Source organism: Panthera tigris, chromosome F2 (genome assembly GCF_018350195.1).
Source record: "Panthera tigris isolate Pti1 chromosome F2, P.tigris_Pti1_mat1.1, whole genome shotgun sequence".
In the NCBI taxonomy this organism is placed as follows: Eukaryota; Metazoa; Chordata; class Mammalia; order Carnivora; family Felidae; genus Panthera; species Panthera tigris.
Window position 1 is genome coordinate 73,596,081 of NC_056676.1, and position 18,954 is coordinate 73,615,034.

General features: G+C 38.8%; 1 protein-coding gene across 5 annotated transcripts in view; it reads left to right on the top strand.

The window, feature by feature from the left end:
• PHF20L1 (PHD finger protein 20 like 1) overlaps positions 1 to 18,954 on the top strand; it is an 85,666-nt gene that overhangs the window by 14,181 nt on the left and 52,531 nt on the right. For 3 of the 5 annotated variants that reach the window (XM_042973279.1, XM_042973277.1, XM_042973278.1), the window contains exons 3-8: positions 5,043 to 5,214; positions 5,360 to 5,444; positions 9,201 to 9,289; positions 9,551 to 9,628; positions 14,428 to 14,635; positions 15,234 to 15,359. In XM_042973279.1, the coding sequence (XP_042829213.1) occupies positions 5,043 to 5,214; positions 5,360 to 5,444; positions 9,201 to 9,289; positions 9,551 to 9,628; positions 14,428 to 14,635; positions 15,234 to 15,359 (758 nt within the window). The remainder of the gene's footprint in view (positions 1 to 5,042; positions 5,215 to 5,359; positions 5,445 to 9,200; positions 9,290 to 9,550; positions 9,629 to 14,427; positions 14,636 to 15,233; positions 15,360 to 18,954) is intronic. The other 2 variants (XM_042973281.1, XM_042973282.1) reach the window with 1 other exon arrangement.

An 18,954-nucleotide genomic window follows, 5' to 3' on the forward strand; every position in this document is an offset into this window, starting at 1 on the left:
ATCCCAGTAACAGTGTTAAAATGTTGGTGTTCTTAGATGAGGCAATAAAGCATTGTAAGCATTCAGAAAAGGTGAAAATGATTTTTATTCTTGGGGATGGATTTGTTCTACTCTGTAGTTACAGCCACAGTTTAACTTGACCATTGAAGTCTTTGACTATACTAATTCAGAGAGGGTCCTGAGAAATCAACCGACAGATTATGGTAGTAGAATTGCATGCATGAAAATACCGTTCAGTTCAGCAAAGATCGCTGTAATATCTTCTCAGAATTTCTGAATGCTATTTGTTTCCATTGAGCCTAATAACCAGTTTTAGAGTGGATCATTTTTCTTGTTAAGGTCGTTATACTTGCTAGGCATCAAGTGCGAAAGACATATGAAGGTGTGGCAGACCTAGAGCAATGAAGGCAATTCCTTGTTTTCCACACGAGTGAAGATCATTGAAGCAATGCATGCGTTGCAGAGTGGGATTCGAGTCGGGAGGGTAGATAGTGGACATTTGATAGGGTTGTGCAGTAACTCATGATAAGGGGTGGGAGAGCTCTACGTAGAATTTTGGCACTGAGGAATCATACTCCCCTCTCTTTTGAACCCTTAAGAAATGCCAACCACGGTGTTTTCTTCTTATCCCTCATTGAAACTCCAGTCTCCCACTTCTCAGCTCTTTTCCCAAATCATTCATAAATGTCTGGGACTCAGCCTAATCACTGTTCTTTAACACTTTTCCATGATGTAGCCTTTAAAAAAATGGCAAAACAAAAACATTGTCACTACATCTTCCAAATTCATTAGAAAAATTTTATGTTCCATTCACACTCAATTATAATGAAAACTAAATTGTACATCAAAATGATTGTGCTGTAGGTCAAGATAGAGAGGCATTTGTAAATACGTTTTTTCAATGTTATTTTTCATTCGTTGTGTGTATCAAAGCATTATTACTGTGGGCCATTTGCTAGAATAGGGAAATCACTTCTTTATATAGAACTGTCTATTAAGTTGCCATTTTGTGCATTTGACATGTATAGCAAAGATCTTGATGTTGTTGTTTTTTTTTCTTAAGGTATAACTGATAACCAAAGTAAGGGATTTCCTGTTGTTTCTAGAATGATGGAGCATTTCATTACTTTGCTATTTTAGAGCACTTCAGTTTGAACCTAGCCAACAAGTCCAATCTGATGTCCCACTATTCTCCTTTATTCACCCGATTGCTTGTTTCGTAGTCTAGCCAGAAGAAGCGGTTTCCTTGAACTGCCTCCCAGTGTCTGGTCATGAGGTTCTTCAGGACAGAAATGTCATTCTGCTGGTCTCTGCATCCTCATTATCTGGCTGATTGCCTGACTTTGGCTTTAAGTAAATGAACATTGACAAACTGAAAGTGTCTATGCTTTACCTTTGTTTGTACCAGGCTCATTAGGTCTAAGTCCTGGAGTCTGTTACTAAGACCGATATAGATTAGGTCTCCCAAGAACCTTCAGTGCACTCCCCAGTTTTCTCTGAACTGTTAATAGCATCTTATGGAAAATTTTTATATATACTTAGCAGTTTACCATATATGATATAATTACTTTGATACGGGCCGTATCCCAGTTCTCCTGTAGGCTTTTGTGCCAGTTGCTTTTGGCTGCGAATGCTCTGCCATGTGTATTCTTGGACAGTCATCTGTGAAATGGGGACTGTGTTATCTATACCTTGGATGGTTACCAGGATCCAAGGAGAAAAGGTATATAAAGAGCAGTTGACACTCAGTAAGGAAAGAACAGAGAGCCTAACATACATGTAAATATTCTGAGTCATCTCTCTCCTTGTCTGACTCTAAGCTAAGCTCCTTGAAGACAGCAGTTAATTATGTTTCCTTTTTACCTACCAACAGTGCCTAGCAAGTTCCTTAATCTTATTAGATGCCCAAATATGTGTTGACTGAAGGAACAGAAATTCAGTCATTGTTAATAATGGTAATATTTATGGCTCCTTTATTTAAGATTCAGAATTTGATTCGTAAACATTGTAAGAATGAAAAGAGATACGAATCTTGGGTATGTGTGTTACTTATTTAATTGTTGGCCTGCATCTGAAGTTTACCTCTCCATCTCTGGATATTTATGGAAAGAGTATAATATACCGTAAATTATCCTGAAGCACTTCCCCACAAGTCTGGTTGTTGCATCAGGCATCCTGTCAGTGAAACAGAATTTGAAAGATTTTAGGAAAACTGTAGGTTACTTAAAAGTGCAGTTCAGATTTAAGTTATATGAACTTATTTAGATTCTGACTCTGTGCTGAATTCAGTCATGTTATGAAAATAAAGATGTGTTGGACTCTTCCTGTGGACCATTTTCACTTTGAGAAATGTTTTAAATATGTGGAGTTGTTTACATTTAGAATTTGAAGGAACCTAGAGAATAAACCCCTAATGTTTTGCTCAACAATAAAAAGGTGTGATAATAAACACGTGGAAGTATAAATTTATTCATTTTTATAGTTGAAAGAAAATCTTTTTTTATAGTGGTGAAGTGGCTGGTGAGCGTTGGAAAATAAACTAAAGGGCAACCTTCCCTCTAGGCTTCCCTCGGCGCTGTTGACAGTTTTTATGTTGTAAAAACCAGAGGAACAGAAACATACAATCAGAGCGGTGTTGCAAGAGACCGGCATTACGGCACTGATTCTGAGTGGGTCGGGTCAGTGTGTTCACCTTGGGGAGTATGTTAGTTCCCTGGGTTTGGGGGTTTTCTTGTTTCTATGCCTTTCTTTAACAGAATGTTTCTTCATCCACGCCGCCCCCCCCCCCCGCCCCCCGCCCCGAAAGACTAAGAGTAAGCTCTAACTTAGGGCTGTAAGGTCGACGGCCTTCTTAGTTATGAAGACACGTGCAGGTGGTCTTTAACGTCACTTCTTACTCATTCTGAACTTTCCCCGAGTGGCGGCTGGTGCTGTGTCTGTCACTCGGCTAGATGCTGGCGGATGCAACGATGGACATGACTCTGTTATTCCTTGAAGCTCACAGGCCAGAGTAGCTTCTAAAATCAAGTCCCTTAGATGTCTGCTAGCACGAGAGAGGTTAATAAATGTTCCGTGATAAAAGGATTACATATTTCTTTAACTTCAGCGCTAGAAAATGTTTCATGTCTATGTTGTTGACAAGACCGAGAAGTCTTTCAATAAAGAAAAGAATTAAACTTTTTAGCCAGTATTTTCCGAGGCTGTTTAACCATCAGACCCTTTTTGTGTGTCACGGGTCTTAACGTTGCAAGGGCTGTAAATGCTCTGCAGCACACGGTTTGGGAGCCTGCACTGAGATGGTTCTGGCCAGGTGGGTGCAGGGAGGGCTGCAGGGGCGGGGGGAGGCGGTTGCACATTCAACCGGCTCTGGAATGAGGAGTAGAAAGGGGAAGGGGAGGCCGCCCAGGGCTAGGCCAAAAGGACGGAAGGTACAAAAGCACGAATGTTTGACCTAGCGTGCGTGGTGTTTTTGAGGAAACCCCAAGTGGGAAAACCCAACCTACACCGGAGCTAGGAAGCTACCCCAGAGGAGGACTCAGGGCCCTTGAGATGCTTAAGAAGCTTTGACTAGCATGAGTGATACAAAGCTTATAGTAATCAGTTCCTGAATTTCGAAGCTCTGTAAGGTCTGTCGTGCTTATGCTGAAAGCCAGTTTTCTGTAGGGAGAAGAAAAATTCCAGATTTATCACAAACTAGCAAAAATATGAAATAAACTCTTAGGGCTGAATCATCTATGTGCTACTGTTGAATTCTTAAGGTTATTTAATGATAGTTTTTAAAAACTTTTGAGTCATCTGTGAACATTTAATACAGTACATTAGGAAGGATGAGGCAATTTTCCTTGTTGAACGTTTCAAGTTAACTAATTTCTATTTTAGATTTTAACGTAGGAGAGTCATCACACAGAGAGACAGAACAATGTACTGTTGTTTTTATATTTTAGAATTTAAAGTTTAACTGAGCTTTTCCCCTCCTATCATTAATGTGCGTTTTATGTATTTATTTATTTATTTTTAGTTTTTGAGAGAGAGAGAGAGAGAGAGAGAGAGAGAGACAGAGTGCAAGTAGGGGAGGGGGAGAAAGAGGAAGACGCAGAATTGGAAGCAGGCTCTGTGCTGACAGCTCAGAGCCTGATGTGGGTCTTGAACCCATGAACTGCGAGGTCATGACCTGAGCTAAAGTCGGATGCTTAACCGACTGAGCCATCCAGGCACCCTGATGTGCATTTTAAAATATTGGAAAGTACAGAGAAATAGAAAAAACAAAGTGATTTTGTGTCATAAAGAGACAAATGAACATGTTGGTATATTTTGCCAGACAAATTTGTTTTACTTATAATTCTGCTGAACACAGTGCTGCTACTTTACATTTCCCTATGTAAATTTTTTGCAAATACCACATTTAAAGACTATAATTTTCCATTCAGTGGGTATGCCATTGTTTGTATTTTTTTCTAACCATATTTTTAGGTGGCTTGTATTTTCTTTATTAATGTTTTGTATGTATAGTTCCAGATTTGTAATGATTGAGTCAAAAAGTAGCAATCTGTCAAGGCTCTTGAAGTATGTTTTCCAATTAAAAACAGTGCAGGTCATTTATAGTTCCACTGGGAATGTATCGAAGTATTTTTTTAAAAAACTTTTTTAACATTTACTTATTATTGAGAGACAGAGGGAGACATGGCATGAGTATGGGAGGGGCAGAGAGAGGAGGAGACACAGAATCTGAAACAGGCTCCAGGCTCTTAGCTGTTAGCACAGAGCCCGAGGCAGGGCTCGAACTCACAAACTGCGAGATCATAACCTGAGCCATCCAGGCACCCCTGAAGTATTTATTTCACTGGATATTGAGACCAGGCATTAAAGGCAAATAATGATAAAGCAACCTTTGTTGGTTCAATTGTTTAAAAATATGGACCCATATCATTTTGTTCATGGATTTAACGGTAAGCAGTGTTTTCAGTTAAATTATCCTTTTTAATACTTCGTGTAAACAGATGTAAGAATTTTCTCTTGATGTGAAGCTCCTTTTTATCTTGGAGGTATCCGTCACGGATTGAAAAAATCGACTATGAGGAGGGCAAGATGTTGGTCCATTTTGAGCGTTGGAGTCATCGTTATGATGAGTGGATTTACTGGGATAGCAATAGGTTGAGACCCCTGGAGAGACCCGCATTAAGAAAAGAAGGGCTAAAAGATGAGGAAGATTTCTTTGTAAGTAGCAATCTTCTTCTCATTTGCTAGATGTGTAATGACATATTCTAAAAGGAATTCTGTTAAGTATTACAAAAGCTTGTTTTTATAAAGGAAATGCTTATTTATTATACATGGTATTGATCTTAAAAGTTGTTTAAAATAGGATTTTAAAGCTGGAGAAGAAGTTTTGGCTCGTTGGACAGACTGTCGCTATTACCCTGCCAAGATTGAAGCAATTAACAAAGAAGGTATGTATTTGAAATGATCTTAGATTTAAAATGGGATTGATAGTAAAATTTAACTGTTTCTAATTTTAATTCTTGTAATTGTTACCACTGTTACTTCTGTCTGTCTTATACTTAATGAATTGCCTGCTAATACTCTTTTCTGGGAGTATTTCATTGTTACATATCGTATAGAATAACATGATACATGATCTGCTTACCACCTAAATAAACTGTTTAAATTAGAAGTGTGAAAGTTGGTTAAAATTGTTCGGCTTTTAGTTGACAGGCTTATATTATGTGCATTTTATTTCTCCTTCTCTGTTTCCAGTTTGCCGGCCAAGTTATTTTTATGAGCAACTCATCCAGAGTGTTAGGGAAGGTTAAGGATACAGGAAAATTCAAATCAGTTCAACTTGGAAGTAAAATACAGTACGGTGTTTTTTCTGAGGAAAGAGTGTGGGAATTTATCAGTTTGAGGATTTCCTTTATTGCCTTTTTCCACTGCCCCTTTTTTCTTAGTTTCTGTGAATAATTGAGAGGGAAATTTCCCGATAGCCTTTGTGGCATCTAAACATTCATATTGAGCAGAAATTACTGAACTGACCAGTGATGTTGAAAAAACACAGGAATCGGGTGTGTTCGTGTGGCCAAGGCTAATAAATCTGTGGGGCGGATAATGTATTTAAGAAAACAGGACTTGAAGACTGAGGAATTTGGAAAGGCATGAGAATTAGTATTTAAATTAGTATTGGAACTATGCTTAACTATTTTCTTTTTTAAATTTCTTACTTAAAATCTCATTTTAATAAGTTGTGAAATACTTGTAAGTATATTTCCAAGTCAAGAATACATCCGTTTTCTGTAACAATTGTTTCGTAAACTTGACCACTCATCCGTTCTGTTTACTAAAGAAAACACACATTGAGTGACAGCTTCTTTGCAAGAGAAGGATTTAAGTAAGGGGGCACTTTAAACCCGAAAGACAAACAGGTCAGCTAAAGAGGGAACGGAAGGCTTTTCTGACAAAAGAAATGAAATGGCATATTGCAGAAGAATAGAAGAGAGGCCCGCCACTTTTTAGGAACTGCAAGACTTCGTTGTAACTGGAGTGAAGGAGTCCTTTGAAGGGAGTAGAGTATCAGAAGAGCTGGGAGAGAGAAGCAGGGATCTGCGTATGGAATGTCTTGCAATCTTGCTACAGAATTTGAATTTTTTTGGAGGTGATGGGAAAGAAACGTGGAAGGGATTTAAGCTGAGGATTTAAAGTAACAACAAACTTGAGAAAACATGGGAAGTAAGAGGAGACAAAAGAGGAAAACATTTAAAAAGAGACATATTAAAGAATGTTAGGTGTGAAAAAGCAAATCAGTGTTGTCTACCAAAAAATTATGATACAACTTTATAAAGTTCTATTCCAGTTTATTGTTTTAAGGAATTGAAATAACAGATATGGCTATGATTTTACCACCACCAGTCACCTTCCTCCTGCAGGAGTTGAGGGACGTCTCTGTTAGGTTTGCAGGTTACTTTTCCTTTCCTGGTATGCTTCACCTCACTGTGCACTCAGCTTCTTGAGAGCTCTGTTACGGAGCCCCTGTTCCTGTGTCTAATACACATGGACCCTCCAGGTTTATAGCATGTGGGCAGTCAGCAACAGGTTGTGGAAAGAAAGGAGGCAGTAACGGATCAATTCTTTGGGATAATTAATAGGATCCACCCAAAATAAAGGAAGATGGTGCAAAATTAAACAACACTCTCCATTTTATATTTTTAAAGTTCATGTTTATTTATTTTGAGAGAGAGAGAGAGAGAGAGAGAGAGAGATTGGGAGAGAGGAAGTGGGGGAGGGGCAGAGACAGAAGGAGACAGAATCCCAAGCAAGCTCTGCGCTGTCAGCACAGAGCCTGATGTGGGCTCGAATTCATGAACTGTGAGATCCTGACCTGAGGCTAAGTCAAGAATCGGACGTTGAGCCTACTGAGCCACTCAGGCGCCCCAACACTCTGTATTTTGATTAAGAGCCGTTTCTTTGAGTGTGGAGAGCTCTGAGATCTTGTCTCCGTGCTTGCACTCCTTGGGAGTGTAGCATATACAAGTACACGTGTACACACACATGCAGTGCACTCAGAAGCAGAGCCCTCCTATTTTGTCCCATCCCATTTGTCCATGGGCATAGAGCACAGAAAATTAAGCTTGTATTCGTGGAAGAGCGGTGACGCTCACTGCAGTCTCTGCCGTTTTGGGAGCAGTTTGAGTGCACCCTTAGTGAAATGTTAGCAGACACGATTTCTTTTTAAAATATCTCCACTAGAGGTCTTTATTTTGCGATTTCCGTATGTCCCACGTGACGGATGAGCCTGCCCGCCGTGTGCATTCTCCACCCCCCCCCCCCGCCCCCCCCGCCCCCGCCAAGGGAAGGCAAAGGCAAAGGAAGCCTTCAGGAGGCCTTCTGTTCACTGTAAAAGCTAAACAAAACCTGCAGATACGAACGTTTACGTGTTTGTAATAAGTCTTAGAGAAGTTGAAGAGGAGGGGCGAATGTGTAAACCAGAGGGGACGGGGAAGTGTTCATGTCACGGGTGGGATTTGAAGAGCTGATCCTCGAAGAGGAGGCTGAGGGAGGAAAGGAGGAAGGCATCACAAGGGCGGCACCGGTGTGATCAGCAGCAGGGAGGGATGAATGCCCGGCTGGGGTGGCGTGGAACCTGCTCTCATCTGGAAGGCGGTTCCTGCAGGAGGAGTTCAGGCCTTTGCAGGGTGGCGGTGGTCAGGTGTCGGGTGCTCGTGGGGTTCGGTAGTCTCAACGCTTTCTCAGTGTCTTTACGTCCTGGTTACTCAGCTCATCAGTTTTTTTTTCAATGACTTGGGTTTAGATCTTTATACGTGCAACACTGTGAATTATGCTAATCACAGAAAATATGAAATGAAATGATGTTCACATTACAAAATTAAGGAAAATGTTTTGTAGATATCTGTCTGGTTTGGTGCCAAGTTCAAAGCCAGTGATACCAATTATGACACTGTTTTGACTTGTTTTGTAAAGGTCTAGTACATGTTTACTTAAAGGGGCTCTCAGCCATCATTTGTACAGGAAATGATAGAAAAACGTTGGAATTTCTTAAGTATAAAATCTACGTAATTTATGCTTTGTGGCAGTACTGACTTTTATTGACTTGAAAGCATGGACTCTGTGGCAAAACCTGAATATACTTTGTGGTTGTCATTAAGGCAGGGTGTTGAGTCCTGAAGGCAGGTTGAGTTAGTGGGAAAGGCCTCGGGATGGGGGGTTAGTTACAGCTGTGCTGCTGTTCGGCTGACTGCTGTGGGTGCAGCGTTCAGCCTCCCTGGAAATCAGTGTTCTGATCTGCACAGGAACACTTTCATGTAGATGGTCTGTAAAGTATTTTCTGGCTTAAAAGCCTGTGGATCTAATTCTTATTTACCAGTTCACTAGTATGGTGAAAGGAATAATCTTTTCCTGAATAAATGATTTTTCCCCCATATCAGTTCTTTCTCTCTGTTACTTGGAAAGAAACTTCCAAAGAGAGCAAATGATAATTCTTATAGAAATATTATATATGTTTGTAAGTAATGATCTTATTAGAAGGGAAGAGAAAATAAACTTCTCCAACTTCCTGCAGTTCTGAACGGGTGTGTGTGTGCAGTTACTGCGATCAGAGTGTGTTTCTTTCTGTTAGGGCGTTACTTGTTAGGTTTCAAGTGTTGCTATAAGATTCAGTTGTATTTTCTAATGATTCTGACTTGCTCCTGTTTTAGGAACATTCACAGTTCAGTTTTACGATGGAGTAATTCGTTGTTTAAAAAGAATGCACATTAAAGCCATGCCCGAGGATGCTAAGGGGCAGGTAAGAGAGTTCAGCATTCCTAGCTACCCAAAGGGATGTCTTCTTGAATGGTGACCAATCAAAAAAAAAAAAAAAAAAAAAGATACATATATATATATACACATATATATATTAAAGGGAACTAATTGTAGGATTATGTGCTGATAGCCCCAAATAGCAGCAAGAAAAAGAAGCTTAGAATGTAAGATAAATTATACACTTGATTTTTGCTTCTTTGGCTTTAGACCTGCTAAAGTTATAGGTCACTAGTTTCTGTTCCAGGTGAAATCCCAGCATCCACTAAGCTGGTGTTGTCCTATCGACCCAGCTGGATCGTGGAACCAGTCTATGGGAAGTGAGGTAAGTGCCTTTTTTTAATTTTGTTTTGTTTTTCCTGGTATATAGTATCATTTAGAAAGTTAATTTTTAATATAAAATTTTATATTGAGTTTCTTATCTTCTTTCCTTTTATAAATCATAGTCATTCATCTTCTTTTAAAAGGCGCTTACCTGACACTCTGTAGGCTGCTTCAGGTAGGGCTCTGTGAGTCATAGGATGTAAGCAGTGTGTTAAAATGCCTTGTCACTGCTCAGAGCAAGAATGATGAACGGTAAGCATTGGAAGGAGAGTCTGGGATGAAGTGAAAACCATGATTCCATTGGTTGAGTATGTTTTCTTAAATACTGGAGAGAAAAGGTGCCACTAGAAATTTAAAATATTTTCTTTTATGTTCTGCTGTTATTTGGGATTTTCAGCACCTGGACCTACAATTAATTTTTAGAATTGAAAGTAACCTATGAAAGTGTCTAATATGGAAATGCGCTTGTATTTGTTCCATACCGTGCAGTGAAAAATGTCATTCTGAAACGTGTTGAAATCATCTGGTCAGCTCCAGCCAAGTGTATACATTTAGTAATCTAGAAATGTGGATCACTGCAATAAAAAAAAAAAAAAAAAAAAAAAAAATTCCTCCTATCTTCTGAGAAGTGTGATCATTTTAAATCACCTGCTTTTTAAAAATTTAGTTTTGCAGTGATCAGCTGGCATTTCTTCCCCAGTTAATATGGAAATGTAGTTTAAAATGGAAATGCTTTTGACCGGGAAATTGTTTTGTGTCTTCCTACTTGTATGTATAAATAAAATGTTCCTTTAAGCATTCAGTGGTGTGATTTCTTGGTTACTGCATAGAAAGATTAAAACATCGGGAACTTAATATGTGCCTGTTTAATTCAACAAAATTCTCTCTCTCTCTCGTTTTTGTTTTGTTTTGTTTTGTTTTGTTTTTTTTTCGCTTTAAGGCTATTCTTTATTATTCTGGTTATTCACAAGTTTGTGAGATGGCACTAACTCTAAAACTTCATTTTTTTTCCAACGTGAGATACTGAGCCAGTTTGGTTTGTGGTAAAATTACAACTTATAAAAATTCATTGGATGTATTGGGTGTTTACTTTTAATAAGTAGTTACATTATGATGTGTGTGAACGTTAAAATCAATCCTGAATATAAACTATTGAAAGAACACGGGTAGCACTATATCCTTAATTTACATTTTTCTTCATAATTTTTAATCACAAGCACGCTAAAAATATTTGTAGAATTGTTTTTTTATAAAACGCTCTCTTTTCAAAGTGTCTTTGTTTCCCAAAAAGTTTTGACTTGTTTTCATGTAGGAAATAGACTAAGTCAGGTGTTGTGTGGGAAGTGCTGAGAGAATCCAACTTTGCATATATTTTCTAAATTTTCAGTACCTTGAGAATTCCTTTGTAAAGATACACAGTAAATTTATGAAACTAGCAAAGGATAAGTAGATGCAATATGGAAATACTCTTCTCTAAACTTCCTGTGGCTTTTTCTATCCTATCTTGTCTTTTTGCAAGCGTGCTGATATAAAACTCACTAGTATTAAAGCTTTGCTCATAAGGTCCTGTACCATTTATGAAACTTTGTTCTGCATACATTATTTAATTGGGTTCCCCTAGCAGATCCTTTGACATAGCTGTAACTGATACTTCTATTTCACATCTGAGGAATTCAGAACTTAGGGAATTGAGTGACTGACTTAAAATTTCACTTAGGCATCATGTGCAGAGTAACTCTGAACTCCCATCTGGTTTCCAGCATGCTCCATATCGTGTGCTGCTCTGTTACCTACAGGGAACTTTGAAGCATATCATGAGTTCTAATTCGTGGAAGGATCACACCAGTTATTAAAAAAAATATTTTTTTAACGTTTATCATCTTTGAGAGACAGAGAGAGACAGAGCATGAGCGGGGAAGGCGCAGAGAGAGGGAGACACAGAATCCGAAGCAGGCTCCGGGCTCCTAGCTGTCAGAGCCCGACACGGGGCTTGAACCCACGAACTGCGAGATCATGACCTGAGCCGAAGTCGGACGCTCAAGCGACTGAGCCACCCAGGCGCCCCCACACCAGTTATTTTTAATAGTGAATCTTACCTATTTAAAAGTAGAAGGGGGGAGTGCCTGGCTGGCTCAGTCGGTTGAATGTCCGACTCTTGATTTCGGCTCGAGTCATGATCCCAGGGTGGTGGGATTGAGTCCTGTGTTGGGCTCTGTGTTGAATATGGAGCCTGCTTAGGATTCTCCCTTTCCTCCCCCTGCCCTTCTCCCCAGCTCGCGCGTGCTCTCTTTAAAATAAAAAATATAAATAAATAAACCAAATAAATGACAAATACAAGGGCAAAATAATGGGAGAATTCTTTAATGACATAACTGCATTGATTCCATGATTAACAAGTCACATGATCAGGAACTTGTAAAAAATATCTAATTGCACTTTTAAGAGATACAACACGAATCTCTCCCAGTTTGCTGTCCATTGGAAAGAGGAAAGAGCTGGAGTAGAATTTACCTCTGGCATTTTTCAGCATTTCTGTAACATTAACTTAAAATTTTTCCCACAACATGGAACCCAGAATTAAGCACTCTGCTCTTAATAAGACTGTACAGATCTCTGCTGAATTTAACACTTTGCTTTTGTCTGGTTGTAGTTTTGTTTCTCTTTCTGCGTTGTTGCTTACTGTCTGTTTCATTGGGGCTTTCTTTCTCTAGTACTGTAATGTCGGTCTCAGGGTTCAACCTAGACGTAGCACTTGGGCTCCCCAGACCACTTCCGCCCCTTGTGCCTGTTCGCACATATTCTGATTGCCATGACCTTGTCTAATGGTTTCCTTCTTGCTTGCGGTGCCCTTGGATGCCTTTCCTTCTGCCTTTTGCCTCAAAGATACCTGCTGTAGGGTTCAGCTCCTCTGTCATGTTCCCTGAAGCTTTCCATTAGCCTTTCTCTTAAGTCACAATTAATCTTTTCTGTTTTGTTCTTCCGTGGTATTTTGTTTATTCCTCCACTGCCTCTCTTATCACACTGTCTTATAGTTAATTTTATTTGCCTTTCAATTCCTTATAGGTAGGACCAAAAAAACGTGGCTCTAAGTAAACATGGGGTTGGACAATATTGGTTTATCTGGTTTGTTTTGAGGTGTTTTTTTGTTTTTGTTTTTTGTTTTGTTTTGGGTGTTTTTTTTTTTTTTTTTTTTGCCAACTAGAGACATAAATCTGTATTTTACACCTGTGTCTTAATTTGCTTTCTAATAAGACATGTACTGGGGACACAGTTTAAGTACTGAGGAAGATAGATGCTGGGCATTTTCCAGGCAGGAACAAAGATGTGGTGACTCCGGGGCTCATGCGTTTTAAGTCCTTTCAGGCAGCATCTTTTATAATTGATGTCTCATGACTGCTTAGCGTGCTTCCTGGCACATGTAGCAAGGTGTTGAACAGAACTTTGGTGAATGAATACGATATTTTTAGTTCATTTCAATCATGGGGGAGAGAAAGAAACACAGGTTCTCTTTGTTGGTTGTTTATTTTTAGTGGCTTATTGTCTTCACTATGTATTTTCAAGACTGAGCAACCATCAACCTCTATTGACTAATGATTGAGGTTTGTTAATATAACTTGTGGAGTAAATGTATTTGATGTTGAGAAGTAGTTTTTAGTTACTTGGACTAAAAATTTAGTGTATTACCCATTTTGGTTGAATTTGAGCTGGTCTCTTTGAAGCTTAGTGGCCTTAGAGGAAGATTAACTGTAGAAATACTACAAATACTTGTAAGAAAGTTTTCTCGGTTGTGAAAATTTAAATGTTAGCACCACGGTTTTTACATAGTTCCTTTTTTTTTTTTTTTTTAAGAGAGACAGTGAGCGAGCACGGGGGAGGGGCAGGATTGGGGGGAGAGAATCTCAAGCGGGCTCCATGCCCAGTGCAGAGCCTGATGTGGGGCTTGATCTCTTGACCCTGAGATCATGACCTGAGCTGAAATCAAGAGTCGGACGCTTAAGACTGAACCACCCAGGAGCCCCTCCGGATTTTTTACAATAAGCATTTTTAGTTTAGAAAAATTATGTGGCAGTTAACTTTAAATATAAACACAGGAAGAATAAATACTTGCATCGCAGAAGAGTGGTAATCAGCACAAATCTAGGAAGTCATAGAGTGAGGGAAATTAGTCTGGAGCATGACCGTACGTATGTATGTAAGACACCTTGGTCAAATCACGCGGCTCTTTTTTTCTTTAACTAGTAATATTAAGCTGTTGTGATACGTTGGTGTCCAGGCTGTCAAAGCTTTAAAAATTAATTAAATCATATCTTGAATTCTGTGAAATTGTCCATACTTCTTCTTCCAAGAATAGTAATTTGTTCACTGGGAGTGCATTTCTTTTAACGTTTGCAGAATTGCAACATAAGCATTTTTCTCTCATTTCTTCTACGATTTGTTGTATTCAGAAAAGAAACACAGTTTACCATTTAAATCTAAAGTACTGAGAATGTCATGTAATGTTCCATATTTGTTAAAGGGTTTCCCTTTTATTTTAGATTTTATTCCTCTGAAAATAATAGCGAAGGAATGTTTGTTATTGAATATTTACCTGTTTCATGAGGGGTTATATAATCCCACTAAGCCATTAGATCATGAAATTTGATAATTACCATGTCGATGATTTGTCTTGTAAATGTAATTAATTCGATTTTTACATTTGTGCGAGAGTAGCTTTGAAAATGTGATACGTGTTTTTATTAGTGTAATTAAATTTCGATTAATTTTTTAATACTTGACATGTTTTGTGTTTTTCCTTTGGAGGATTGGATAGCTTTAGTCAAAGCAGCTGCTGCAGCTGCAGCCAAGAATAAAACAGGGAACAAACCTCGCACCAGCGCTAACAGCAATAAAGACAAAGATGAGAGGAAATGGTTTAAAGTACCTTCAAAGAAGGAAGAGACTTCAACTTCCATAGCTTCATCAGAAGTTGAGAAGAAGGAAGATCTGCCCACATCTAGTGAAACATTTGGTACAAAATATGTTCTTACGTTCATTCCTATGGCAGGGTGAACTCTCATAGTGAGTAAGCCAGACCCCCTGGCTACCTGTGATTTGGGGGTGCGGTTAAATGATTGGGCTCCCCCCCCCCCCCAGCATAAATGGTTAACTTTTGTAGCGTGTAACAGAGCCAGAGATAACTGGTCTAACATGGGTACCGGATAATAGGTGCCCTCAGTATTCTTGAATAGAAATGGGTTCAGATCTTGACTTTTAAGTTCTTGTTAGTAGGCTTTGGAGTTTTTGTTTGTTTTGTGTGTTTTTTTTTTTTTTTTTCTTTAACTTTTTAAATGCTTCTGCATGTGTTTTGGTATGTAATATGGGAAAAGCAGTAAGTCCTTTTCTTCCTGCTTTTCTTTCCTAAAGAATAACTACTTGGTACTTTTTTATTTCTAGTTTTTCAGTCTGGAGAAATTTGTGTTGTTTGAAGTTCTATGTCAAGCACTAGGTTAAAAAAAAACAACATAAGTGCAAAGCATTTTTACTATTTTGCTATTTTAAAAAAAAAATCATGTGTTTTAACTTTGGATTCTAGATAAACTCTCATATATGTATTCTATTAAAAGTAGGACTTCATGTAGAGAACGTTCCAAAGATGGTCTTTCCACAGCCAGAGAGCACATTATCAAACAAGAGGAAAAATAACCAAGGCAACTCATTTCAGGCAAAGAGAGCTCGACTTAACAAGATTACTGGTAAACTACAATGATTCTTTTGGTTTGGGGGGGAATGGAGGGGTTGATTTTAGGGTAGTTTGTTTTTAATAAAGCAAAATGTATCTTTCGTTTTAGTGTAACAAACTGCTTAACAAGGAAGACAGGTACTTTATGGTTCTTCAGAGTCAACATCCTTCAACGCTGTCAGCTTTTTCTCTTGTGAAATGTGAAAACCGTCACCTATTTTCTGCCTACCTCACAGGGATGTTGTGAGGGTGGATAGGATCAAATGAGATAAAATTCCATAGTTTTTAAGTCACCTTGGTGGCAGGAGTCGTTTCTATTAAGACTCCGATTATCTGCTGTTGTCAGCCTGGTGGGGTCACAGTCTCTGAGGTTCTAAATGTTACTACACAAACCTTCTTGCTCTTGCCTGGGCTCCTTAAAGATGGCAGCAAGTATGGCTGGAAAGATGGATGCTCCACTGAATTCAGGTCCTGAATCTGTGTGCCCAAAGTAAAAGTACTTCTAGAAGTTTCTTACACTTTTCATCTTCAGGTTGGTTCCTAGAATCTCATCTTGTTTCTCGATGCCTGCCTTAATCTAGGGAGTGTAGGGTGTTAGGACGCCGAGAACTCTGGCAGGCTTGGCGTGGTTAGTGGTCATGGGAAAAGCGTTGGAAGCAGGGTCAGTCATACCGGGGCCCCATCACTTGCAGGGCCTGTTCAGCCTAGCGATTCTAGTCTTTCAAAGAAATTGTGAACATGTTTAATTTTTCTGAGTATATGTTAAAAGGAGAGTTAAGATACTTTTAATGATTCAGTCGTATGTTCTTATTTTAAGGACAAAATGGTTTTTAGTGTCTTTGGCCTAATAAAGCTGTATAAACCTTTGTTGGCATTCTTTTAAATAATTTGAAGAAGCTTGGTTTCACTGTCAGATCAAAGGATACATGTCAATTAAACATTCTGACCATTTCCTGAAGAATAGAATCCCATTGAAAAGTGACTGCAGCTGAGGGTTCTTTAGAACCACTGTTTTTTTATCGCAGTGTTCTTCTTAGTGATTATGATTGGTTTCAACAGGTGAGAATATTTAGTCTTTCCATTTGTTATTATTTTTGTGCCTTTTGCTGATAAAGGATATTTTGGCCCCAGGACAGGAAATATTTCAAATCGATTCACCCATTCCACCCTTTCCTTAGAAACTATGAGCTTTGGAGAAAGCCAAAATGTCATCCGGTGATTGTTGTTACGATGGCAACTTGAGACTTCAGTTTGGCCCTAGCAGAATGGAAACTAGGGCTGCGTGCGCAGGGGGAAGAAGAGGAAAGCGCTTCCGGCTCCGGTGCCACCAAGACTAGAACCACGCTCCCGCAGGGGCCAAGACCAGGGGCCACGCCTGAGGGAGATGGACATGACCCTGACCCTGACGCTGACGCTGACCCACTCGGTGTGCCTGCCAGCTTACCAGCCTCGAGGGTTTTCCTGCAGTCTGGATAACCTGCTTTTAGTTTCAGGCAGTATATTCTTACATGTGCCTTACTGAGAAGTTCAAGCCCGGCATTTAAAGAAATAAAAGAAGAAAATAGCTCAGTCCACAACAATGTGTTATTTACATGTGGCCTTGAAAAGACAATAGCGGGGAAAAAATCATTTTACCTTGTGTCTCAAGGAAGTTCTAATATTGGTTGCTTAGTAACACAAGGTGGAGGGACTTTGTCCTTACTTCCCCTTGGGAATCTCGAAAGAACAAGTGATAGTTTGGCAGCAGTAGAAAAGAGTAAGATTTCACGGATGTGAAGCCATTATGGTTTTTTTTCCCTTTACTTACTTTGAAAATTTGAATGTATGGTAATCCTTTTAATAGTTCATCTGTTTCTCTTTTCATGTAGCAATTATATCCTGCAAAAAGATAATAGATCTTCAACGGTTGAAACTCAGGCTTGCCTCTGTGTAGTAAATTTCATTTGCAGACCATACAAAGAGATGAGAACAATACAAGATAGTGATTTTGTTACGGAGTTTTGGTGTGTTTTAAATTTATGAAGCTCACTTAACACGTGTCTGTCTTTGCTACTGCCCCTTTGCTACTGAGAGGAATAGGGCTGTGATCATGGCAGCATCTTCGCTGCTCTGATGTGTTTCCCCCCACTCCACATTTTTATTTTTGAAATCTTTCTAGCTGGAAATAAGCAGATCAGCCACTGGATAAATTTAATTCCCGTCTTCACTCTTTCTGTGCACTTCCCGATGGTCACACGCTATAGAGATTCTAAACGTGAATTCTGTTTAGGGGATGGTACAGGATGGCTTTTTTTGAAGTTTCCAAATAAGTACATACTGAAACGATAGTGGCACAGTGTATAGATGTCCTTCCAGAGACTTGTTTTTCATTACGTGATATACCTTATTGATAGTTAATATACTTTATGCATACTGATTTAGAAATTGACGATTTTACGGAGCGAGTCAAGAGCCCATGCTTTGGGACAAAGTTGCAAGCAGACTGACTGCAAGCAAATTTGAGTAGATTTTAAAATACAGATTGACAAGGGAGCAAAAGAAGAGACATCAGCAATTGGCACATGATCCGATTCTACAACTTGTAGGAGTTCCTAGAATTTCAGCCCCTGAAAGTTTGTGCAGCTTAAGGAACTTTAAAAATAATTTGAAAAAACCCAGAGGTTGGAACGGGCCCGTACATGTTACTGATAATAATGTCAAGAATATTCGATTCTTTTTCCCACAGCAGGAATGTTGTGTTTGAATCCTCTGTCTGAATTCCCTGTGTTGGAATCCCTGGTTGAAAAGAAGAGCACAGATTTAACTACTTACTTTGTCCTTCCTGCCATTTGCCATCCCAGGGTTCTCTGGCCTCTGTTCTGTGCATTCCTATTAGCAGAGGCAGACAACTGTGATATTGCAGCTGAAGTACAGTATTGAGAAATTGTAACTTTGTGGGTGGGACTTAGGAATATTTGGTATTCTACTTTTATCTGATATTTGCGTAACATCTTGAAACTGAATAATGCATTCTGTTAAGATCGTTACAGATATGTTCTTCTGGAGATGGACCTGTTTAGTGGTATATAATTAATAAGCATTTTCAAAGAAGTAAAACTAACTTCATTTGTATCTCTTTCCTTTCACTTAATTCTTCTCATTTTCTAAGGATATTGCATTTTTACCCAGAATATTCACAGGCCAGGAAAACAGATTTCGGACAGCCTCTTAAGGCGGCAGTAATCAGAGACCTTTCAGAGACTTTTATTTTTGTCCTCTTGTTTGTATCTGGTACCTCTTTTGTAAGATAGCATGTATACAAAGCGTGAAAAGCTTTTTCTCGATCGTATTTGAGGCATTTGAATTCACTGAATTCCAAGTATTGCAATTTTCTAATCTAATTTTGAGTAGTTTTTATTAAATGCTCCATTACTTTTTATAAGAACATTACAAAGCTTTATTTTTCTATCACAAACCATTAGGTGGGAATTGCTTTTAATTAATTGGGTCTATAATATTCTAATTTAAATTTGCAAATATGTCTCAATTAGTTTCTTTTAAAACTTGTAGTACCTTATTTTTGTAATTTGAGATCTCTTCCGTGTATTGATGAGATTTAAAAAATATTT